Raw genomic sequence first — 26493 nt, 5'->3', positions numbered from 1 at the left:
CTGAAGTGGGGGAAACCGCTAGGTTCCCGTGGACATGTGCTTCCAGAACTGCTCCTCTCCTGGGGACGCCTGGGATGCAAACATGGGAAGGCCCACATGTGCCACCTTGTACAAAGACCCCCCCCCAAAAAAAAGTACTTCCCACTGAAGCAGAAAGGTTGGTTCTCACCTGACAACTGAAAACAGCACAGACACTGAAATTATGAAGGAGACCCTCCAATCCTAGCTCACATTCGCTGGGATCTAAAACTTACAAACTATGCCCATGGTCTCTGACGAGGCCAATGGTTGTTCTCCTCTCTTCAGAGGAAGGGCTAGGGGTCTAAGTGGACCGGCAGCTCAGAGAATCTGGCAGAGGATCGAAAATTTTCTCTTGGAAAGAAGAAAGTATTTAGCAAAAGTTGTGGCCTGATCTTTAAGATGAACAAGTCATGAAGATGAAGACTAGCATTTTTAAAAATGAGCCTGTAATGATTGTAATGAGCCATTAAAAATTCCACCTTCACCTGTACGTATATTCTCGGCTATGTGGTCAGTAGGTTTCCTTTGTTTCTACTAAATTTTCTCATCGTTTAAAAACATGATCTCTGAGAGCTACGTACATGAAGAATAATGCACCCAATTTATAGATATTGAGGCCTAGAAGAAAAACACTAGCAAGTCAATCCCAGAACAGGAAACATTAGCCTGTGTGCCTCTTAATCAGTAGGTTTAACCTCCAGCTTTCTTTCCATCCATCCCGCTCCTCCTCCAGGCCCCTCCAGCAACTGAAGGCCTGGCAATCAAGGCTTCCATAATCTAGTGAAACCGAATCGCCCCCATGGGTCCCTAGTACATGGTTTCCTGAGGGCGCCCCTGTCCCCCACTACTAACAAGAGTATTTCTGGCCCTCTAGAGAATCTAATTAAATCTGATTTCCCAAGTCACGCTGCATGTTGCCCTTATTGACCTCTAGCCAGGGCAAGAATTCTTCTCTAAAAACCTGTCGTCTGGGGTGCCTGGGTGGCTCAGTCGTTAAGCGTCTGACTTCGGCTCAGGTCATGATCCCAGGGTCCTGGGATCGAGTCCCGCATCGGGTTCCCTGCTCTGCGGGGAGCCTGCTTCTCCCTCTCCCACTCCCCCTGCTTGTGTTCCCTCTCTCACTGTGTCTCTTTCTGTCAAATAAATAAATAGAATCTTTAAAAAATAAAAAAAATTAAAACCTGTCATCAAGGACCCGCCAGACCTGTGGAAAGAACAGGGACATTGGGCCACACAGGCCTGGCTTCAGAGCCCAGCTCTGCCCTCACCTGCGGTTTTTGGGCAAGTCACTTAACTTCTCTGAGCCTAAGATCTCTCAGCTGTGAAGCGGAGGTTGCATTTATCCTCACAGATGATTAGTTGTAAGGACAAAAGCAGGAATATGTGTTAAACACCCCTACAAGTGCTCAGTACACACACAAGAGCAAGCGGCCCTATAGCTACCCTTTTCTGTGCAAGCTTGCTGCACGAGTCCCGTCCCTACGGGCCTGGCCCTCCCGTGACAGTGGGACAGGTCTGTACCACTCTCTTCCTGCTCGTTGCCATCAGGTTAACCTACGTGCGCCATTTCCTCACGGGGCCTGCCGGGGCCTGGCGCCCGGGGGGCCGAGCTTCTCTGCTGGGTCCCCTCCCCATGAGGCCAAGTGCGCACTCAGCACCGTGCTGGAGTCCGGCCTGCCTGGAGGAAGTACTACGTCCTATAATCAGGTAACGGGCTTATTCTCTTCTGTCATGGACCCTGCCTCAGAGCAGGGACTCCAGGATTTGCTCTACTGCCCAAGGGTTCACTGATCCTCTACCCAGGCATTTCTACTTTACTGTGAGGGAAATTTAAATTTTCTAGTCTCTTAAATGTGATTTTTAAAATTTTATTGTTATGTTAGTCACCATATAATACATCATTAGTTTCTGATGTACTGATCCATGATCCACTGTTTGCCTGTTCAGTACGTGCCCTCCTTGATACCCATCACCGGGCTAACCCACAGCCCACTCCTCCCCCCTCCCCTCCAGAACCCTCCGTTTGTTTCTCGGAGTCCATAGTCTCTCATGGTTCATCTCTCCCTCTGATTTCCCTCCCTTCATTTTTTCCTTCTCCTGATGTCCTCCACGCTATTCCTTATGTTCCACGAATAAGTGAAACCATATGATAATTGGCTTTCTCTGCTTGACTTATTCCACTTAGCATAACCTCCTCCAGTCCCATCCATGTTGATGTAAAAGTTGGGTATTCATGCTTTCTGATGGCTGAGTAGTGTTCCATTGTATATATGGACCACATCTTCTTTATCCATTCATCTGTTGAAGGGTGTCTCGGCTCTTTCCACAGTTTGGCTCTTGTGGACGTTGGTGCTATGAACACTGGGGTGCATATGGCCCTTCTTTTCACTACTTAAATGTGATTTTGGGGGCACCTGGGTGGCTCAGTTGGTTAAGCGTCTGCCTTCGGCTCAGGTCACGACCCCAGGGTCCCGGGATCGAGCCCCGCATCGGGCTCCCTGCTCCTCCCTCTCCCTTTGCCCCTCCTCCTGCTCATGCTCTCTCACACTCTCTCAAATAAATAAACAAAATCTTTAAAAAGGAAATGTGATTTTGCTTTAAATTCCCTACCTCCTCAGTCCCACCATTTTCTTTCTTTCTTTCTTTGGCCTTGCTAACTTCGGTCTGGGGACGAAAGGTGGGAAGTAATTATTTCACTTGCAGAGATGGGCCCCCTGGCTCATCAAACTTTCTCCATAAAGGCCTGGATAGGAAAGAGTTAGGCCTTGCGGGCCACAGATCAGACACAAACGCACCGCACAGGTGGCGGGCTGGATTTGCCACAGCGGCCGTCGTTTGCCCGCCCCTGGCCTGGCCTGCAGAGGACACACGTGCTGTGCTTAGGCTCATGTAGGATAAGCCTTCCCTCTACTAACAAGAGTATTTGTGGCCCTCTAAAGAACTGAATTAAATCTGATTTCCCAAGTCATGCTGCAAATAAAGAATAAGGTGGGTAGCGGTAAACGAATCCCAGCCTGAGAAAAGAATACAAGCGTCTTAAAAATTCAAGTCTGAGCAAAGGAATGCACTTCATCTCTCTATTAAAAACAATTTGAAATGAGAAATAAGGATGATGGGCCTCTCACCTACAGCCCACATTTCCCATTTGCGCTGATTTAAGAGACACTGGCCTTCTCCAACAGCCAGAGGCCCTCCCTTTGCTATCTATGAATCAACAGAAAGATTCCTCGTGTGACCCTCTGACTCCCAAGGAGCACAATGGAGAGCTTGGAGCTGAGGTTTTCTCCGGCACGTTCGCTGGTGGGTGGATGGGATTCTCTCCATCCCCAGCACAGTGGTGGGCTTGTTCAGACTTGGACGACTGGCCAAGAGCCCCAACCCGCCTGGACAATAGGAACATTCAACAAGTCATAAGTCTGAGGCTCCACTCATTTTTTCTTTCACACAACTACATTTTTTTCCATAAGGAGAAAACTTCGCTATGACCTTAAGTCTTCCTGGAAGCATGCTGTTTACCAAAGGGCACCAGAAAGTCTCAATCTGTGCCCTGGAAGGTTTGACATTGAAGACCATTGGGCAATTAATTACCCATTCTTAAGAAAAGTAGTCCCATTCTATCCCCATGGTTGCATCTGATTTTGGATGACACCTATTCTCGTCCCTGCTCATTGTCAGACCCTGTCCCCCATTTCCACTTGTGACCCTATTCCAGTCCATCCAGGGCCCTGACCTCCAGCTGCCAGAGCTGATCACACTAGTCCTGCCCCGCGGCCGTCCCATTCACGCCAGGCCCAGGGATGGCCGTGACCTCCCCATGGCTAAGTCCCGCCTCTGTCTCTGGAAACTTTGCAGGTTAGGAGCTTTCTCCAGTTCACCCAGGTCGTCAAAAACACTTGGGTCCCAATAGTTTCTTCTGTAACAGGCTGACCTTTCTTCTGGATACCACAAAGTAGTTGGTGGACACGGATGCCATGGATTTCCCTCTTTGCAAATTTGCTAAAACATGATCTAACTTTTGACCAGAACAAGCTGATACTGTTCCTATAAGCCGCAAATGCTCTAGCAGATTTAGAGCTGAAAGTTTGAGGATAAAAGGGTGAGGGGTAAAGTTCTGAGCGCTAAATGAACAATTCTCTGATTGACTAACTCGGGGAACGGGCTTTTCATGCTCACAGAGCTGAGATGGAGCGAAAGGTCAGCAAGCTTTGGTGGCCAAAGCTATTTTGCCAATGATACATGCTGGTGGAATTGGGCTATAAGCGATGATAGAACCATTATCTGGAGCAAGTCAAGCCCTTGGGGCATTACAAGATTGAGGAATCTGCCAGGAGAGTGATCGGAGCCCCGCAGAAACCCTATTTTAAACAGGATGTTACTTGCGGGAGACAGCCTGGAGCAGGCATCCCACTGAATGTCGCAGACCTTCTCGTGGAAATGAGAAAATGAGATCCCATGAAGAACCAACATCTGGACTAATGACCGATGAAGAAAGGAGCACCTGCTCATCCACACTGTAATCATCATTTCTGTGGAACAAACCTTAACCTGAGATGTTGGTACAAACCCTTCTGGCTAAGCCTCCACTGAAATAACAGATCATATGCCTTGTATTCAGGCCTTGTCCACTGAAGTTTGCCCCCCTATTAAGGAACAGATGGGTGGACTCTGAAGGAACACATAGTATCTCTGTTTCTCATCTTTGAGAGGAGATACTCAGTGAACCGCTAGCTTGAAGCTCTGTATCATTTCTTGCCACAGCTGCCTCCAAAAAAGAAAAAGGTCACTTTTTATTTAGAGTCCAACAGGGACTGAGAATTTCAGATGTGTCACAAGGAAAATATAAGGAAGAACGGTTAAAAAACTGCAAAGATAGTTATCCGTACTTATAAGCTTAAAACGTGGGGAAGACAACCCAAGCAGGAAAGTGAGACTATGACACCAGAATAGAAGCAGTCTATGAAAATCCTTCCCACAAATGCTTTTGCTTTAAGATCCGAAAAAATACCTGGCAGGTCAAAACCAAAATTGCAACAGCACGAGAATTAAGCAATCCTTACGATCCACATGATTTTAACAAGTTTTTCTTCTGAAGAACTCATCAAGTTTTCCCTCATACTCCTGTTTGTCATAAGCCTAAGTGAAAATCTGGCTTTTATTCACATTTAACAGACTTGGGGCTCCTGTTACCTCCTCCTCTGTTGTGCAGAGCGATGCTGGGATATGGCCCTCCGGTTCCCACGGTGGGGACAGCATGCTACCACACATGCGCCGAGGGCCTTAACTATCAGCAGAGTCTACTGGACACACTGGAACCGCATGAGCTGACCAGAACCACCATTTAACTCTGTGTGCTGACAAGGAAGCCGGCCACAAGATACTGTTCATGGGAGGGGGAAGAATAAGTTTGCAGAACTAGGTCGTTAAGATGAGCCCATTTGGGTCAAAAGTGTGTGAAAAAGCCATTCTGTGTGTCTTCATGGTGCGTGCATGCCCTTGTGCAGAGGCAAAGACGCCCCCCCCACCCCCGGGGGATGGAGCTGGAAGTCAGCAGCTCGTCCTTTACGATCTGCCCTTCCATGGGGCAGGATCTGTTAGATTGTTCTCTGAACAATGAGCTCGGACTGCTTTTGTCGCGAGACCTACAAACCAATTCACTGGTACAAAAAGCTGCGGCACACGTGTTGCCTCTGGCCCAACCAGCACCCCCCGAGAACACCCCGCGGTTCACCTCGGCACTCCACGTTGGGATCTCCCCAGAAGAGCTCCTGGCACTCGCTGCAGGTGCGGCCTCCGAAGCCGGGCATGCACTGACACTGTCCCGTGAACTGCGGCCACAAGACATAGCCCGGTCAGACAGGCCAGCAGGACTCAAGCAGAGAAGCCCCCTCCGGCTCTGAAGTCCCCACCCCCCCCCCACCCCGGGTGCCCAGGGCCCCCTGCCGGCCTCTGACTGCTCTCCAGCAACGAGGGGTGGAAAGGGCCAGAGCACACGACGCTTTATCTGTGGGTTTCTTCACACACCGCCAGTGAGCCTAGGCCTCCTGCGATGCGCCTGCCATTGGGACACGTCACTCTCAGGGTGTGTCAGGAAGCAAGAGCACAACTTACCGTGCCGATATGGCCACGTGCTTCCTTTCAGGCTGTATTGCTAAGCAAGGAGTCTGGTTCAGCAGCAGCCAGGTGTGGATGAAAAACAGCACACACGTGTGCATCCTGACGGGGGGCCTGACCTCCGGTCTGTGCTCTGGTAGCCGGGCTGCGCACCCTGGCCACGAGGAGGTGGGGGGCCCTCCTCTAACTGGGGCAAAGACACTGAATGGGCTAGCCACGCCCCCAGACTCCTAAAGGGGAGTCCTCACACCATACGGCCTCACCCCCGGCCACCAGCGCCTCACCTCATTGCATGACGGCCCGAAGGAATGAGCGGGATCGCAGTCGCACGGGTCACAGCCGGTCCCACTGGCCAGTTGCCAGGTGTCGGGCGCACAGCGGTCACAGTTCTGCCCGACCACATTGGGAAGACACAGGCACTGGCCCGTGGTTCTGTCACACCGGCAGTCGGAGCCGTTGCAGTGCTCCTGCACCGTGCCCAGGTCATTGCAGACACACTCTGGAAATGAACAGTGCGATCCCATTTACTTACACTCAACAAGCTCATAAAATCCGTGAAATACATAGACGATATGGAAGTTAGCTACGTTCTAATGGCTAAGATCGTCCCTCCCCAGGTTTTGGCCTGGAGATGCAAACAAGAGGGAAAGGAATGGGGGCGCCTGGGTGGCTCAGTCGTTAAGCATCTGCCTTCGGCTCAGGTCATGATCCCGGGGTCCTGGGATCGAGCCCCACTTCGGGCTTCCTGCTCAGTGGGGAGTCAGCTTCTCCCTCTCCTTCTGTAGCTCCCCCTGCTTGTGCTCTCTGTCTGTCAAATAAATAAATAAAATCTTAAAAAAAAAAGAGGGAAAGGAATGGAAATGATTAAAAAAAACCCCAAAACCAAAAAACAAAAATAAAAACAAAACAAAAACACAAAAAACCAAAAACAACAAAACCAGAAAAACCCCACTAAAACTGCTGTTCTTCAGAAATTCTTACAACGTAGACAGTTCTGACGTTTTCCAGGCAGATGAGGACATATTTTGCCTACCAGCATTTCTGAAATACTCGGAGTTTTAATAGCTGCTGGCAAATCATGTGAAAATTGAGATTTAACTGGAAATAACAAAAAAATTTGCTGTGGGACTTGGGATATCAGGACTTCAAACCCTCGGCAGGGAGCAGCAGTAACGGATGTGTCAGACAAGGCAGGTGGAGGCCCCGCGAGCGGGTAACACCAGTCCTGCTGACCTTCCACATTCCCCACATGTCTGTATAAACAGGGGGGCCTGGGGGCACGGCCTCCGCAGGAGGAGATGCTAACTGATCTCCTGCTAAGAGAGAAAGTAGTTCTGCAGGAGACACTGGAGAGATATTCCTTCCTTCTCCCCCTTAGGCGGGAAGGCTCCATCTGTGGATGGAGGTACTTAGGACCTCTACGTCCTGGCCCGGCAGCAAGTTCACGGGCAGAGCATAAAATCAACACACTCTATTGGGTGGCACTGATCATTCTGACACAGCTACACAGTTTCCTTTTGGTTCCCTCCCTCAGGCACTGAGCCACATCTTGAGACTTCAATCCGGCCAGAAAACAAGGATGTAACAAAAAGAAAAGGTCAATCTCATCCTTCTTTTGTCCAAGAAAAAGCTTATCAGGTGTGTTCCCAGATGAAACAGACACCCGAAGAAGAACATCCCCCTGATAGTGAAGAAGGCGGTGGAAATCATCCGAAAGGTGTGCAAAGGGAAGCCGAGCTTACTTCGACAGTCCTGCCGGAGGGCGTCCCCATAGTACCCGGACCGGCAGAACTGGCAGTGCTCCCCCTCCGTGTGGTACAGGCACTTGAGGCACCTCCCCGTCTCCTTGTCGCAGGCTTCCGGGTCGGTCATGTCGATGTTGTGGTGACACTGGCAAGGCTGACAGGAGCCCCCCACATCCGAGGGATTGCCAAAGAAGCCTGGGGCACAGTCGTCACACCTGGAGCCTAGGGACCAAGCACAAGCCGTTCAGCTTGCTGACTGACACGTCCAGCCCCCCCGACATTCCTGCCGAGAGCACTGACCCAGGAGGTGCTGGGCTCCTTGCCGAGCCCTGGTTGACCATGTCATTAGCTGGAAAGAGGACCTGAAATCTAGGCCAGTGTTTTTGAACTACGGCTAGGCATCATTAATATCTGAAACCGTGGCATCAAGGAGGAAATTAAAGGGAGTGATCACAAGTTAAGTCCACTCCTTAAGGGTTGGCAGAGCCCGGGAGTATAATCGACAACAAAGAACATATCGAGTCTGGCTAATTCAGGTGTCTGGGGATGAAGTTCTCGTCTTCCATCTGCCCACTATGTGGCCACTTCACCACGTTGAGCCTCTTCAGCCAGGAGCTGGGGAAGGTGACTCACTCAGGGATTCAAGTGCACTTGCTCTCCTGCTCTTAGAGCATCATTGCAGACACTCAAGAATTTACTCCACATGCCAAACAGGGAAAAGAGCATCTTTTGTATGTCACGTTCCCTTTGGTCTTAATTAAGGTTGGTAAACATGACACTAAATTGTCGCACTCTTCATCTTTTTCCTTCATGCACAACTAAAACTCAGAAAGACACGTCCTTTCCTCCGGAAGTCTCGACCTTACTTACCGATGTGCCCAGGATTACAGACACAAGCCAGCTGCAAAGTCACGGGGTCCTGATAACAGCTATTGGCGAACTGGCGTCCGCTGTCGGGACCGTCTGGGCAAGGACAAGGGCGGCAGTGATCTCCTGACCCGATGATGGGATCGCCATAGTAACCGGCCAAGCACCTGCATCAGTCCCAGAGGAGAGAGGGCCAGGAACCACCATTGTAAGAAACCCGTTACAAAAAAGAGTCTTAGAAACCGTGTTCTCTGCTTATGAACATTCACCGCTCCCCACCCCCCATTTCTCCTATTTCCACTTGGAAGATTTTCCATGAGGGCAGCGGTTCTCCAGTGTTCGCTCCAATCAGAATCCCTTGGAGGGCTTGTTAAAACAGGCTGCCGGGCTCATCCCTCCATTTCTGACTTAGTCACTCCCATGTGACGCTGATGCTGCTCGTCTGGGGATCACACGTGCAGGGGCACTGCATTAGGACCCTCACTCACTCCTCCCCAGAAGAAGAGGTACGTCTCCTCACGTGCCCCCTGTTGTCCTATCAGCTGCCTGGCCCGCCTGCCCCGAGCGTTCTGCCTTGCATTAAAGAGTCTGGGGAAGGAGGTGGGCGTGGTAGGGGGGGCCGCGGGAAGGCAGTGTGTGGTTGTCTGTCTGTCTGCCCCTGCCCGGGAGGGGTGATGAGTTAGCAAGCCCATGGTGGCTTGTTCTGCATTCCAGCCTTCACCAGTAACAAAGCTGATAAGGATGCTCTCTAGCTGCAGGACTCCAGTGTCTGTCAGGTGGTTTCAAACTAGGAGAGGCAAGAGGGAGGTCATTTACCAACTCCCACCTCTTCTCCTTACAGATCAGGAATCCACGGAGGTTAAATGACAGGCAAGGCTTACACGGCCAGTATGTAATGAGCCAGGATTTGAATTCAGCCTCCTGACTTGTAGCAAGGCATTCTTTTACTATGGGATGCTGCTTTTCAACATTTCTCAGCATGACTGGTTGATGTGGGGTTACTTTTTCCTCCTGTAACAAAGGGTGAAGGGACTTTGGAGAGCATCTAATCCAACCTATTCTATCAGCAGACGGCTGGACGCTCGGAGAGGTGAGCTAACTCACTCAGGGCTATGGAACAGGTTAGAAGCAGAACTGAACCTGAGGTCTGAGGATTTCCAATTCATTTTGTTTGTCATGGTTTTTGTTATTTGGGTTTTTTGGGGGGGTATTTTTGCTTTTTTTCTTTTGAAATGGGTAATATTTTTTTTAAATGGGGAGAGGGGAAGGAGATGAAGAAAGAGAAGGGAAAGCTGTCCAGAGGGGATTAACATTCTGTTTAATTAGACACAGACAGGATACAAGAACACGTCCTCCAATTATGTGCTGGGAAAGTCAGCAGAGATGAAGCAAGTTTGTACAACGGGTTCTGAGAAAGTTTTCTAGAAGGCTTTTCTAGGTGAAATAAATCCAAATACCTCATGATAGTAACTGAGTGTTCATTTCCTGCCTCTCCCTCCACCCCCCCTTGGGAATGAGCTGAGCCCAGAGCGGCTGCTTGAATTCACAGGACTGAAACTCTGATCATCTTGGAATGAAGAAAAGAATGATGAGAAGTTGCCTCACAGAATCCCAGATACTTTTTGTCATCCAAATGTAGGACTAAATGTTTTTCCCCTCCCACACCCTTTCGCATTTTCCTATAAGAAACAAAATGCTTTACAAATAAAATCCAAACAGTCACAAATATCGAGCCAACTCTTTGTGGTCATGCCACAATGCCCGCCCCCGACCCCGCACGGCCCGTGCTGGATTTCACACCCGCGTGGTGGGTGACCACCTGTGTTCCCTGCCTCACCCCCTTGTTCTTTTTAATCTCATTTTCTTATCTGTCTCTTTTGAGCTCATTCTCCATCTCCCAAAGAACAATAATGAAAATCTTAATGCAGAAAAAAAGAGATGACATTAATATATTAATAACTGTTTCCTTATTATCTTCTTACAAGGCAATTTTGTGCTTGGAAGGAATTTGGAACCTCCAAATTCCTTTTTTTTTTAAGATTTATTTATTTGAGAGAGAGCGAGCAAGCACACAGAGGTAGATGGAGAGGGAGAAGGAGACTCCCCGCTGAGCCTGGAGCCCGAGATGGGGCTCGATCCCAGGACCCTGAGATCAGACCTGTGCTGAAGGCAGAGGCCTAATGGACCGACCCACCCAGGCACCCTTGGAACCTCCAAATTCTTCAACAGCACTCTAGCACAGAGCCGAAAACCCTATATTTGCTTCCACGCATGTCTTCCCAACATAAGTTGATCATATATTCAATATCCACTGGCAATTTCTCTTTCATCTGATGAACAATTTTTGCACTGAGGCATTTGCTGACATTTTAAAAACAAAAGTCCCAGATAGTGTGGATGCATGTTAACTGAGATGAAAGGTGGAGACCATTACTCCAAAAACAGCAGTTCTCGTCGCAGATCTGCCTTTCATTAGGAATGAACAGTCTAAGTCGGCATGTAATTTCATCATGTGCATTACTATCTACTGAGCTTGGCCGTAATGTTATTAGGGGCACATTCTCGGTCCTCTTTTGCTGTATCTAGCATAGTGCACTTTACATCTGTAATAATTATTCAATTAATTTGCTAACTGGAAAACAGGTCTACTTTTGCACATTTTACATGGCCTCCTGGAAGCTGGAGCTGCATGAAAGTGTTTAAAAAAATAGAGCTGTCTAAAATGCCAAATTCTATTTGGATCTGGTTTCTACTTTGACCCAAATGAGGCATTCACATTTCAGAACGCTCATCCTAGGCGAGAATCTGCTGAGACTGAGGATTTCTGTCCAGATCTAGGCTGACCTCCAGGATGGCGCTCCAAGGGGGTCAGCTCATGTTTGTTCTCTGCCGTATCCCCAGCACCAACATGGCGCCCAGCACCCAGAAGGTATCAACTAAAGGCGCACCCAATAATGGAATAAGTTCCTAGGAAATACGGAGGTGATCGGAAATGAACGAGCCTTCTAGAATCTGGTAGAGATTCTGCCTTGTGTTTGTCTAATACACTGTCCGCTCAGCCCAAAACCATCTCCTTCTCTTTACTTTGGAGAGGCGGCGAGCACGTACCTTTCACAGTTGTGCCCCGTGGTGTAGTCCTGGCAGCCCAGGCAGGTCCCCGTTGCTGAGTCGCAGTCATCGGCGTGGCCGTTACACTGGCAGGGCTGGCAGCTTGGGAAGCCCCAGTACCCAGGTAGGCACCGGTCACACTGCCGAGCGTACACGCCCTGGAAACACTGGCACTGGCCAGTGATGGGGTGGCAGAAGGCATTGATGGATCCTTGCAGGTGACACTCACAAGCTGAAGAAAGAGGCAACGGTGGAACCACCCTGAGAAACTCCTTCAATGCAAACCCACCCCAGAGAGAAGCACCCTATGCTCGGGTGATCAGTTTGCGGAGCATCGCCCCACCTTCTGGAGCCACGGAACCCACACCAGTATTTCTCAGATTCATCTCAGTGAATACATTATAGTTCTGATTAACTTACGTTTGCATCCACTGGGGCCAAAGCCAAAGGTGCCAGGAGCACATCTATCGCAGGTTCTTCCAACCACGTTCGGCCGGCACTGGCACTGGCCTCCATTGGGGTCGCAGACAGAACTCAATGAGCCCTGGGGGTCACATTCACAAGCTGTAGGGAGAGAGACGCCAGAACCCGTGACACGGAGCAGCCGATCCCGGGAAGGAGAGGAGCGAAGCAAGTCACTCGGGCTCTGAGCCAGACCACCCCTTTCCTCGGGCTCGCCCCGATCCTTCCTCTTTACTACCTTGGCTCATTCTTCCTGTTTAAAACAACATCATCCCCATAAAGAAACGGAAAAACATTCCATGCTCACGGATTAGAAGAACAAATACTGTTAAAATGTCTATGCTGCCCAGAGCAATCTACACATTCAGTGCAATCCCTATCAAAGTGCCATCAACATTTTCACAGAAAAGACCCCAAAGAACCAAAGGAAGGTTGAAAAAGCAAAGCAAAGCTGGCAGCATCACAATTCCGAACTTCAAGCTCTATGACAAAGCTGTAATAACCAAGACAGTATGGTACTGGCACAAAAACAGACACACAGATCAATGGAACAGAATAGAGAACCCAGAAACAGACTCTCAACTCTATGGTCAACTAATCTTTGACAAGGCAGGAAAGAACGTCCAATGGAAAAAAGACAGTCTCTTCAACAAATGGTGTTGGGAAAACTGAACAGCCACACGCAGAAGAATGAAACTGGACCATTTCCTTACACCATACACAAAAATAGACTCAAAATGGATGAAAGTGAAACAGGAATCCATCAAAATCGTAGAGAACACAGATAGCAGTCTCTGTGACCTTGGCCGCTAGACACGTCTCCAAAGGCAAGGGAAGCAAGGGCAAAAACGAACTATTGGGACTTCATCAAGATAAAAAGCTTTTGCATAGCAAAGAAAACAGTCAACAAAACCAAAAGACAACCGACAGAATGGGAGAAGATATTTGCAAATGACATATCAGATAAAGGGCTAGTATCCAAAATCTATAAAGAACTTCTCAAACTCAACACCCAAAGAACAAATGATCCAATCAAGAAATGGGCAGAAGACACGAACAGACATTTTTCCAAAGAAGACATCCAAATGGCCAACAGACACATGAAAAAGTGCTCAACATCACTCGGCAACAGGGAAATCCAGATCAAAACCTCAATGAGATACCACCTCACACCAGTCAGAATGGCTAAAATTAACAAGTCAGGAAACGACAGATGTTGGTGAGCATGCAGAGAAAGGGGAACCCTCCTACACTGTTGGTGGGAATGCAAGCTGGTGCAACCCCTCTGGAAAACTGTTCAGACGTTCCTCAGAAAGTTGAAAATAGAGCTACCCTACGACCCCGCAATTGCACTACTGGGTATTTACCCCAAAGATGCAAATGTAGGGATCCGAAGGGGCACGTGCACCCCAAAGTTTATAGCAGCAATGTCCACAATAGCCAAACTATGGAAAGAGTCAAGATGTCCATCAACAGATGAATGGATAAAGAAGAGGTGGTACACACACACACACACACACACACACACACACACACACACACACACGGAATATTATGCAGCCATCAAAAGGAATGAAATCTTGCCATTTGCAATGACGTGGATGGAACTGGAGGGTATTATGCTGAGCGAAATAAGTCAATCACAGAAAGACAATTATCATATGATCTCACTGATATGTGGAATTTAAGAAACAAAACAGAGGATCATAGAGAAAGAGAGGAAAAAAATAAACAAGATGAAACCAGAGAGGGAGATAAATCATGAGACTCTTAATCACAGGAAACAAACTGAGGGTTGCTGGAGGGGATGAGGTAACCAGGTGAGGGACATTGAGGAGGGCATTTGATGTAATGAGCACTGGGTATAAGACTGATGAACCACAGACCTGTACCTCTGAAACCAATAAGACATATTAATTAATTGAATTTAAATTAAAAAAATAAAACTAAAAAGATAAAACAATGTCAGCCTTATGATGACTGGGAGGGAAGCAAGAGGAGATGGAGTCGGCAGATAAAAGCAGTTTTTCTCTGAAGAAGGTCATTAAGGTTTTCTACCCTTGCCTTCAAAGCTCAACTAGCACAGGACCTTAGAAAAAAGCCCAGTGACCTTCGGAAGTGGTCTGACCTTTCAAGGAGAAAAGCAAATTTCAGTTGTATATGATGCTCCCTGATTCCATCCCAACTCCCCACCTGCCTCTGGAAATGCTGCATCCTCCTGGCTTTGCCCCTAGTCACTGTTGTGACTGCATTTTTTAAAAATTTTATTTAAATTCAATTTAGTTAACGTATACTGTATTATTAGTTTCAGAGGTAGAATTTAGTGATTCATCAGTTGCATATAACCCCCAGTGCTCATCACAACAAATGCCCTCCTTAATATGCATCACCCAATTACCCCATTCCCCCACCCACCGCCCCTCCAGCACCCCTCGTTTGTTTCCCACAGTTAAGAGTCTCTCATGGTTTGCCTCCCTCTCTGGTTCCATCTTCTTATTCCTTCCCTTCCCCTATGTGATTGCATTTTCAATGGTGCTCTATCACTAAAATATTCTTTAAAAACAAAAAACACAAACTTCGGTTGCTGACTGCCTCACATAGAACTACAGGGCATGACTGCCAGTGTACCTTGTGATGCCAGGTACTCTTGGCCCCAAGAAAGAAGGGTCGGGGATACCTACCCAGGCCTGTCTGGTGTAACAGGGCAGAAATGCTGAAGATTATGTTTCTGCAAACGTCGGTCATTGGTGTTTTCACAACGCTTCTGCTGTTCTCCAGACATCTGTATCTCTGAAAGGTTTCCCAGGCGCTGTTGGTGACCAGCCCATCCCCTGGTCCCCCCACAGTGAAGATGTCCAGTGATTTACAGAACGGCATGAGAACAAGCTGGGAAGAATCAAGAACAGCAAAGAGCTCTTACGGTGGGGTCTGTGTCATCAACTAAAGCAAGTTAACTCATCAAAACCCCAAACTCTACTTTGACCCCGGAAAAGAAAAAAAATTCGACTCATTCAATACAGTGAAAACCTTTCCATTCTTAAATATTCTTGCCAGAAAAAGTTTAGATATACCTTACATCATCTGATGGCTTTTGGAATGCCAGTTCTAAGATTCTTTTTATTTTCACAAACAATCCGCTTGAGTAAATCCTTTTCAGAGGGCAGAATATTTTTTTTAAAGATTTTATTTATTTATTCATGAGAGACAGAGAGAGAAAGAGAGAGAGAGAGAGAGAGAGGCAGAGGGAGAAGCAGGCTCCCAAGGAGCAGGGAGCCCGATGCGGGACTTGATCCCAGGACCCTGGGATCATGACCTGAGCTGAAGGCAGACGCTTAACCATCTGAGCCACCCAGGCGCCCTCAGAGGGTAGAATTTTTATTAAAATAAATAAGCCACGTGGCTTTGGAAGCAAGAGAAAATGATTATGCCTAACCTCTCCATGTTCCCCCTCCATAAAACCCTCTAGGGAAGCAGATGAACACTCTCTGCCCAGCCTTTCCCCCATGACCTTCACTTCAGAAGTGACCTTCCACTTACGGAATCAATGAGCGTGTAGGGACTCTCCACATCACTATCGGAGGAGGTGTATTGGGGCAGCTCCAACCTCACTGTGTAGTTCACACCCTTCTCAAAGCACACGGGGCGTGGAAGGACCACATACCTGCCCCCAAACGAGAGGGAAAAATACCAAAGCAAAGTCAACGTTTAGGTATCCAATCCATCCATCCATCCATCAAAGCTCTACGTAGATCATGGCAAAAGAAGAAAGGCAATAGTCTATGTTTGGCTCAGGCTCTGAAATGGTAACTGGACTTGCAAGGCAAGGTACCAGAAAAAATATAATCATCTGCCTACTGGTTCTATGAGTTGCAAACCAGTGTCACACTGACCTCGAGCCAGGCGAGAAGGACACCACCTGGTTGTCATCATCAGGAATAGTGTTACCACATCGGCTGCTGGTTGGGATCTTTCCAGGTCGCTGCACTGTGATGACAGCTTTTTCCCAGTGGTCGGGGAGCTAAAGTAAGAAACAAACCATCAAAGGAGCATCCACACTGGCCCACTGCTGCCCGTCTGTTTATAAAAACCTCTCCCAATCGGTCATTTGCCAAGTTTAAATGAAAAACACTCACTTGCATTTCCCTTCCCTCTTTCCCATTTCCTTTGCTCTGGTCTCTGCTCCAGCCCTAACCTCGTCTCACCTGGACACTGAATAGCCTCCCTGCCCTCCTTGCCTCTCCCAATCCCCTCTCTGACCATCAGGCAACACAGCTCTGATCAGGACAATCCCCTACCCAAAACCCTGTAATACAGCGTCCAGGCTCCTGTGCTGATGCCAGCATTCTTACCAACAGCATCTCCAATGATGCCCTTATCTAGCTACGAGGAAGCACTCTCAAAACACTATCCCTCTGCTCACGCCATTCCTCACTTCCTTTGGTGTCAAAATTCCATCTCTGTTGTAAGGCCTAGCACTCATTCTTTATGGGACATTTTGGCAGCAGCTGGTGCATCTGCGCTGGTGTAAGATGCAGGACTGTCTGCATCTCTGCCCTTGCCCTGTCCACCTTCGGCCTTTTATTAAAGGTGGGGTGGGCATCCGAGCCTGGGCCATGCAGGCCGTGATGTCAATCAGAGGGTCTGACACATTCTCATCACCACCTTAGGTCTCAGCAAGGCCGAGAGCCTAATGAGGGATCACTAAAGATTTGCAAAACTGAATTCGAGAAAAATGCCCATTTTTGCTTCCACTGGGGATAGAAAGTCAGAGAGGCTCCTCTATTCTAATACAACCTCCAAATTTCACAAAAACTGTATCCATTGTTAGAAGATTATTTCTACCACCCCTGGTAGTCCATGGAAGGTTTACCTGTGGTTCGTAGCGAATTAAGATGTCATACTCCATGGAATATGGTATGTTGTCAATGAAAAACTCCAAATAAGCCCCTTCGGGCACTCGGACGAAGCCTGCTCCGGTCCAGGAAGGAATCCGGTCCTGGATATACTGCCGCTCCACTATGCTGACCCCCTAAGTACAAGGGGGACAGTAGCTAGCTTTACTTGAAATGGATTTCAAGGAAATGTAACAGCTAAAGAAATCTGAAGTCACCCAAAGGTCCAAACTATAGGCATTCTACCTATTTTTTGCAGTCACATTTTTTCGGTAGAGGGTACAAGTTTTTGATGTATAAAGAGGAGTTGGTTTCTTTTTGGTTTTGTCATTGGGGTAGTCTTGGGACATTGGAGGTGGGACCCAAAGGCTTGGGAGACACTGTCTATGATAGAACCAGGAATGAGAATAAAGGAATAAGCAAGCCAAGGAGTGATGAGCTATTTCCTAGATTTTCTACAAGGCTAGTCCAGTATCTAGTGGGTGTGTTTGCCTTTCTCCCTGGCATTCATTTCAAACTCCAAGTACAAGTGAAGAACTGTCATACCATCACGAGTGCTCACTGGTGAGGCGTTGATTCTGATGGCCACAGAGACCAAAGATCGATCAATCTCAGTTAACTCAAGCATGAGTTTGAGTTTGTTCACAGGATCACAGATAACCACTGTGATCAGTCACTTCCAAAGACCAAGTCCTTCATTCTCTATACATATGGGCATCTGGCTCTACCCTTCAAGAGGGAGAACCTGCATTACCCTGCCCTCAGATCTGGTCTGGCCTTGCGACTTCTGACCAACAAAACATGAGAAAATGACCTGAAACTTCTGAGCCCAGGCTTTAAGAGGCCTGGCAGTTTCTCTCGCCTCCTTCTTGGAGGCCAGACGCCGTGTAGAAGTCTCACTGTCCTGACTCCACTGCGCTGTGAGGAAACTCAAGGCGGCTGCTGGGGGTGGGGGGCAGTGCAGGGGTGGAGGCATGTGGAGGAAAAATGCCCAGCCCGCCTCCACCTGTTTCAGCCACCCCAGCTGATGTGCCAGAGGTACTTTTGAAACCACTACATTTTGGGATAACTGCTTACACAGCAACAGAAAACTGAAACAAGGTCCTGTCTGAGTATTTACTATACGAGATCAACGATAACTTTGGAGCATAAGTAGAGGAATGGAAGAACGAAAAACAAATTACCCCCCACCACCAAAGAAAACACCCCGCTAAAAGCCTCATTAGTGAACCTTCTGAAGTCTTTTTGTGAGTTATAGATTTACTTAGCTTTAAATAGGACTGCTCTCAAGAAGGCATGGTCCTGATCCTGTCACTGACAAGAGCTGTAAAAATGCACCACCAAAATGCATTTTTGTAAAGGTGCATATGCCGTGACTGCCCCCCCCCCAGACCCAGCTTTTCCCATCTGCCCAGCAGCCCCCTACTTACAGGCCCAAAGTTGGCTTCTTCTGCTTCATAGATGTAGTGATCCAAGGTGGTAAAGTAGTACCCGGATTCCACCTCGTTGCACTGACGCCCGATCACGTGAGGTTGGCACACGCACTGGCCTGACTCCGCCGAGCAGCTGGGGGGGGGGGGGGTGCGCAAAGCCAAGTCAGCTGGGACACTGCACTTGTACATGAACCCACTTGACACAATTCTACATTTTCTACTAAGCATCAAATGGCTGCTATATTCAGGTAGGGTTTCTTGTTTCTTTCAGGAGATAAGTATGTGGGGAAAAAATCCTGCCTATGACTTAATCGCAAACTCTGGGACTGAAAGCTCCCCATGACCTGGTCTTTTTGGTTTCAGCTTGCTTGTCTTTCTTCACTACGCTCCATCCACACCATACTGAGGTTTTCTGTGGATACTACCAATGTTCTTGCTTCGATCTTTTACATCTTTCGCCTGATTTCCAATGGCAATCTCTTTCCTGGGCCTCAGACCCAAAGATCCAACTTCTAGAAGGTCGGATCCGACTGAGCGGTCCCTGAGGTTAAGGACAGATCCCAAAGGGCAACACTCAATCCCTCCCCTGTTCTCTGCTGGGGACAGGACACTACCAGCCACTAAGCTGACCAGGTCAGAAACCTACAAGTTGTTCTCTTGAGCCTTTCATAGAATCTAATCGGGAACCCAATTCTGTGACTTCACAGCCTAGCCTCTGGTGCTGCTCCTCCACGGGCTATGTCATGCCTTTCTTCTCTCCCTCACTCACAGTAAAATTGGTTCCAGCCACTTTATCGGTGTCCTTGTGGCTGGTCTTCCAACTTTCCAAACTAGACCACCATGGCCCACACAGCTAGCTGCCCCAGGGACCTTCCTAAGATACACCCACCGTACCACTTCCGGGCCTTGAGCAGATGCACTAGGCTGCCACAGTCTTACCCTTCCCTACCCTTCTAGCTCTAGCTCTCCCCTCACTTCTCCAACCACACGGCATGGGTACAGTTTCTCCGAAGCACAGGGCGATTGCAGACCCCTTTCCTTGGCTTAGGTCGTTCCTGTAGGCCTGAATACCCTTGTTCCCTATTCACCCAGCAAAGAGCCGCCTATTCTCTCAAGAGTTGGCTCACAAAGGACTCCTGCTGTGGTATCTCCAGGCTATACTCTCCACCCCACAGGATGAGCCACCTTCTCTTTCCCGCCACCACCTCCCTGCAGGAGAAACGACGTAGTCACAACATGTACAACACAGCCTGTCACGTAGCAGCTGCTCAGGAAAGCTGAGGTGATGGGTTTTCAAATCCTACTGGTCCTTCCAAGCCCAGTCCAACGTTCCTCTCTCTCGTGGACTCCCCTTTGGTTCCTGCTATTCTCAAGTGGCGCCTTCTGAGGCCTCCGCTGTTCTTTATCTGTATTGTTCAGACATTTATCGCTTTCTTTCTTGTAGTGTAACTCCTGACAGACCCATCTGACCCCCTGCTAGACAGCAAATTGCTTAAAAGTTTGGACTCCTCCTTCGCCTCAGTCATGCCCCTTCCCCCTCACGAGAACTGGCCCAGCGCCCTGCACACACAGCACACTCAAACACTGGCTGAACAAATAAATGTGTGAAGGATACGCATTCTGAATAAAAAGGATAAAAAAAAATAGGTGATTTCATGTAAAAGATAAAACTTTTTCTTTTTTAATTAAACATACGGTTTCAGGTAATAAAGGCCTCTGGCTACACTATAACGTATTCATTTTGTTCTCAGCCTATTTTTCCTTGGGTACAAGGTAAAACCAAATTATACACACCCATTCTTAACTTCATTCAAGTCAAGATGGGGTTTGGAATTGTTACTTTAAACCCATTCCCAGAGTTCAAATTTTTTCCTCATCCCGAAGTTCATTTTGAACCAAGTATCCAAGGCAAGTTACAACTCCTAGGAAGACAGAACGCTCCGAGGTTTATTACCAGTGTCCCCCACAGCCCTCCACGGTCCCGTTGAAGTCTTCTTCCTGCAGATCGCGTGAATGGTTCCTACCGTACAGGAATACTAGTGCTTAACATCCCGTAGCCAATGCCCAGAGGAGGCACCCTCGTTGCATGTGGGACCTAGCCCTCTCTGGGCACAGTCCACCCACAAAAGCCATTTTCGGAAACTCAGGCATCAGACGTCTCATCCTACGGACAAGAGAAAACCCTCTTCCCTCCCCAGTAGACGCTTCCTGAGGGAACACATGTGTAAAAACACGAGCCACCAAAGAAAACAACTAGATTCTTCACAGGCCATCACTAGACAGCAAGTAAATGAAGGTGAGGAGACACCTGATTCCCAATTCTGAAGATGAAACAACTCATGAGAACCCAATCACGTGAAAGGAGCTCCCGCCACCCCTGCCCTGGTGATCACGCACCTCTGTGTGTCCACAGTGGCGAAGGGTTGTCTCCCACAGGCCCGGCTCCACTTGGACAGCGAACGCGTTCCTGTGGCTTCCCCGGCCCTGGGCACAGAAACTCTGGCCCTGCCCCAGCTGGGCCCTGCCTGTGTGTTTCCAGCCACCAAGGGGACATTCCCCTGGCTGGCCCGCTTGTCCTCTCTGCCTCACCTTCGTCCCCAACTGCTTGTCGCCTCTCACACTGACATCCCTTCAGCTCTGCTATTTGTCAGATTTGAAATTCTTCTGATTTGGGGTGAGACATGACCTTCCCTGTCCGTCATCCTTGATACCCAAGTCTTGTTTCATGATTTCTCTCTTCTCAGCAGTGTCCTCTCGTTGTCACTGCCACTATCATGGTCCAGCATGTCATGCCATGCCTGTCACTCTGGTGGCCTCCCACACGGCAGTGTGGGCCTCTCACGCTCTTCTCCCCATTGCCCCATCCATCCCGCCAGCCACCGCCAACTCAACCTTCCCCCAGCACTGCCTTCAGCATTTCCTCAAAACCCACAACGATTTCTTTTCTGCTTTTATCAAGTCATGATGCCTCTGCCTGGTTGCCAGCAGCCTCGACATCCCATCCTCTGAAAACCACGGCTACTCTTTCTGGTGCCCGCCCTTTGCTTTCCGATGAGCCGCACTGCTCACCCTCCTTCGCAAACACTGACGGAGCCAACACTGGCCCTGGGACCTGTGCTTCCTGCTGTCCGCAGGCTCACGTGTTAGTCCATTGTCAGTTTTCCTCTGACTCAATCCTTACCTTCTTTGGTAATTCCATTATTTTGAAAGGATATGGGGAAAGAAAAATGGGGGGAAAATAGTCCCTGCCCCAAAGAGCTTACCGTCTAACTGGAGAGATAAACAGTTGAGCAACTGACCACGACAACAAAGCAAAGTGCAGCAAGTGCCGAAACAGAGCCACAGGCAAAGTTTTCAGGCACCACCGTTCCTGAAACCACCAATCACCGGCTTGGGGGACTGAGGAGACCATGTTCCAAAGGTGGCAGAGGATCATGACAGGCAGAGAGAGGACAGGAATGACAGGCGCAAAGAAGGGTCATGGAGGAATGTGAGCAGAGCTGGTCATGGTCAGACCAGGTCTTGACCATGTGCCACACTCACTCCATCTCTGGGCCCTCACCCTCCTCCCAGCTAGAAGGCCCTCCTGTCCCCCATCACACCTCCCAAACTTCTCTCAGCTTTCAAAAATGAAGTTCAAATCCTACCTCTTCCATAGTGAGACAAAAGATTACATGTAATTATCCTTCCTGTGTTCAAGTAAAAATCCTATCACAGAGAAATGGTACACCTGACAAGTTTATATGTCCTCCCCCAACCCCTGTACCAACAAATTTTTCTGTAACTATAGATTCCAAATGTTGGATCAGTAAGGTAGAATAATGACATAAGACAAAATAAGTCAGGCCCTAGGGCAGGCAGAATTTAGGTCCACATCCTCACCGCCCCCCAGATCTGTGGATATGTTACTTCACATGGCACCAGGGGGTTTGCTGATGGGATTGAGGTTAAGGACCTCAAAATGGGGAGATTATCCAGGGTTGCTCAATCTAATCTCAGGATTTCTTAAAAGTAGAAAAGGCAGGCAGAGAAGTAGGGCAGAGATGTGACTTGAGGAGGATTTAACCCACGGTGGTTGGCTTTGAACATGGAAGCTATGAGTCAAGGGATGTGAGCAGCCTCTAGAAGCTGGGAATGGCCCCTAGCTGACAGCCAGGGGGGATGTCAGGAACCTCATCCTACAACCGAAAAAAACTGAATTCTGCCAATTCTGCCAACGACTCCAATGAGCTGGAAAGAGATTCTCCCCAAGGGCCTTCCGATAGAAACGCAGCCCTACCAACATCTTGATTTTATTCCAGTGAGACCGGCCGTGCCTGACATACAGAACTGCAAGATGATAACCTTATGTGTTTCAGGCCACTAAATTGCAGTAATTTACTATGCCAGCAATAGAAAACTAATACAAGTCCTGCCTATTTTTTTTTCTCCATGGGTGAAGGCCAAGTTAATACTAAGAACACGGATTTCTCATAAATGTAGAAATTAGCCACTTATTTATAAAAACTCTATTGGAAGGAAATTCTATTTTATTTAAATAGTGATAAGAAGAGAAAATATAGTTTCAACTTTTCTCTATCACTAAGACACTGGCACAAAAAAGGGAAAAAACAATCATTCATGAGAACCACACTCTGGTCAGCACTGGTATCTCTTCCATAATTCTGATTACAAATAAACACTGGTTCCACATTGATCAGCAGTCAATGTCATCTGTTTTGCCAGAGTAGCCTCCTTCCCAATCCCCCAACCAATTAGGATACTTTCTTAAATGTGTTCTATCATCTCTTTATATCCAGCCATCACAGTAATTAACAGTAAGATACAGTAATTAATGGTAAGATACCATTATCATTCAATACACTGGTGATTAACTTCTGCTCTGGTTCCCAAGTATAATAAATTTCATTTATCGAGCACCTACAAGGCCCACAATGCTGAGTACGAAGACAGATGCAAAAACAAAGAAGACACAATCCCTGTCCAAAGACCTTTTAAAATACTGACAGTGATAACACAGAGCAGAAATAAATAAGTACTAACAGGAGATGAGAAGTAATGTGGTGTTGAAACCTCAAGGGAGGGTTGGGGACTTCAGTCCAGAAAGGAGTCTGGTGGGCTTCACGCCAAACACCAAAGTTCTTAATTTAACTAATGCAATAATTTTAAAGGATGCTATAAAATTGTTTATAGTTTTCAAACATGAAGAAGTAGCATTTACCTAGCAACCATTCTGATTTATTTATTAAAGTACATTATCTACTAGGCAAAGCTTCAGTAGCCTGGCATAAATCACATTATTTAAATTAGGGCTTACTTCGCTAAAATATTCCAAAGTTCAGATTACCTGTCAACATAATAGACATGGATTATTAAACTCTTATTCTACAAAAATCCATTCGGCTCATTACACAAAACATTTTAAAACTTATTCCACTTCACATGGTTCTGACACTGAATTCTGTCCCTGGCCAAAGTACCTAAGGAACGTCTGGGATTGCATCTAGAGATTCGGAGTGCGTGTTTTGTTTTTACATCGTAAATATCTTCTGTTTCTCAAATTCTTTTACTTGATCAACATTTATTCCATACCTACTATGTACCCAAGGCAGAGCAAAGGAATATCAACAGGTACAAGATATTTATGCACAATTGCAACAAATCAATCATTCAGCAAGTACCTCCTAGGAGAATCAGTGCTTCGGAAGACTTAGTTAGAGCCTCTATTATCCTACGGGACTCATAAAGAAGGTCCTCGTGGGGGGAAACTGAAGAGGATCACTACCAAACACTGCCGAGTCACAGGAGTAGAGAAATCTGTAAAGGTTCTTTCTTTTCCCCATTAGTGACGCCAAAAGATAGGGCATGTCATCAATTATGCTAGGAAGATCAAATTCCATGCTTCAAATCTTCACTAAAATTTTTTACTTCGCCAACTCTCCTGATTAGCACACTCTGATTTCTATAAATTCTGGCAGGAGAAATGAGGGACAGGCCGGGGGCTCTGTGTGGGTGGATTTAAAGACAGGAAGCATGTGTGGAATGGAGAAACAGAGGAAGGGAGTGTGAGGAACAGAAACCACTCAGGGTAAAGGCACATAGGACACTCCTGAGTTTATGAAATCATGTGAAGAACCATGTATGCCCCTTTCATCTAATCAAGGATTTTAGGAATGAGGACAGCTTTGTATTAAGCAAGCAATGACTAAAGGAAGCCAGCAGATGTTCTGGTAGTCACAAAGGAAAGTTGAAGAAACGATTCCAGAAGCAGACCAGCAGTTTGTCTTCCCTGCTTTTATGGAATTGTCCTTGCTTCCTCCCCTCTGGAGGTTTTCTAAGAACAGAAATTCACCCTGGAGTTCCAGAGGCTACATGCTGTACCGAGTTACCACGGCATCTGGAATGGAACAAACCCAAATACGGAGGCCAAAGAGAAGATATTTTTGCTGCCTAAAATCCCGTTCCTTCTCAGCAGACCACTACAGTGTTGGGAAATAATCTTGGGAGAGTCAGGGTTTTTTAGTACATGGAGCTCACTTGATGAATTCAGCTTGCTGTCTCAGGGGAGAGTCAGGCCACAAGGAAACATCTGCCTATCCCCTCAGCAGTCACTTACACTCTCTACCAGATGTTCACAGTCTGACCCAGTTACAAACAGAGACCGAAATTCTCTTTGACTCAGAGGCTGATCTCTGGTAGAGCCTCGCATCTCATCTCTTCAAGGGACACCAACGTGTTTCAATAACTAAAAATGATCACATGCAATTTTCACCAATAAACTTGGAAGTTGAAAAAAAAAATAAAACCAGAAAGAAGAAAATGAAGATTCCTAACACAATCAAAATGGGAGTTCATTTTCCAACTTTCTGTATTTTTAAAATATGTATTTATTTATTTGGGAGAGAGAGAGATCACAAGAGAGAGAACATGAGGAGGGGCAGAGGGAAACGGAGAGGGAAAAGCAGACTCCTCGCTGAGCAGGGAGCCCAACACGGGACTTGGTCCCAGGACCCTGGGATCATGACCTGAGCCGAAGGCGATGCTTAACCGACTGAGCCACCCAGGCGCCCCTTTTAATTTTTTTTTAGTAATTTATTTTGTTAATTAGACTCCACACCCAACTTGGCGCTCAGACTCATGACCCCTGAGATCAAGAGTCGTGTGCTCTACTGACTGAGCCAGCCACGTGACCCTCATTTTGGAATACCAAAAAAACAAAAAACAAAAAAAGAGGTTGACGAATACATGCTGCTAAAAAGAAAGAGGCCTATGAATACACGTTGAAATGAAAAACGATCTCCAGCTAATAAAGCAAGCTGAATAGTGTACTATTAGTATATTAATAGTGTGCTATTCTTGTAGCTGTGGATCCTGTGGGGAGAAAGGGCAGGATACCTGTCTTAACTGTTGAGATTTTTTAATTTTTAAAAAAATATTTGATGTATTTATTTGAGAGAGAGAGGGTGAGAGGGTGAAAGAGAGAGAGATTACAAGCAGGGGAAGGGACAGAGGGAGAAGCAGACTCCCCGCTGAGCAGAGAGCCCGATCCTGGACTTGATCCCAGGACCCTGGGATCATGACCTGAGCTGAAGGCAGACGCCCAACTGACTGAGCCACCCAGGTACCAGGATTTTTCTTTTTAATGGGCATATGTTGTTTCCATAATTTAAAACATACCATAAAGTATAACACCAACAACACTATTAAAAACCAAGAAACATAAACATACTTGGAGTCTTCAAAGCTAACTCTTGGAATGACTAAATCTTTGAAAACATTAAGATCCCAGGTAAACTAAAGGTGCCTATACTTTGCACCTCTTCTTCAGAGACACTGGGTGTCCTGTTGCTCCTG

At 47.4% G+C, this 26493-nt stretch overlaps 1 protein-coding gene across 1 annotated transcript in view; it reads right to left on the bottom strand.

Annotated features, from left to right (window-relative positions):
- LAMB1 (laminin subunit beta 1) overlaps positions 1–26493 on the bottom strand; it is a 70365-nt gene that overhangs the window by 18036 nt on the left and 25836 nt on the right. The window contains exons 13-23 of the mRNA XM_027574783.2: positions 18637–18772; positions 17185–17343; positions 16205–16332; positions 15852–15975; positions 14996–15200; positions 12273–12416; positions 11853–12084; positions 8748–8911; positions 7875–8099; positions 6417–6631; positions 5750–5846 (exon numbers count right to left, since the gene is read on the bottom strand). Coding sequence (XP_027430584.2) covers positions 5750–5846; positions 6417–6631; positions 7875–8099; positions 8748–8911; positions 11853–12084; positions 12273–12416; positions 14996–15200; positions 15852–15975; positions 16205–16332; positions 17185–17343; positions 18637–18772 — 1829 coding nt within the window. The remainder of the gene's footprint in view (positions 1–5749; positions 5847–6416; positions 6632–7874; positions 8100–8747; positions 8912–11852; positions 12085–12272; positions 12417–14995; positions 15201–15851; positions 15976–16204; positions 16333–17184; positions 17344–18636; positions 18773–26493) is intronic.

This window comes from Zalophus californianus, chromosome 12 (assembly GCF_009762305.2).
Source record: "Zalophus californianus isolate mZalCal1 chromosome 12, mZalCal1.pri.v2, whole genome shotgun sequence".
Classification (NCBI taxonomy): Eukaryota; Metazoa; Chordata; class Mammalia; order Carnivora; family Otariidae; genus Zalophus; species Zalophus californianus.
This window is presented reverse-complemented; position numbering and strand designations above follow the sequence as displayed.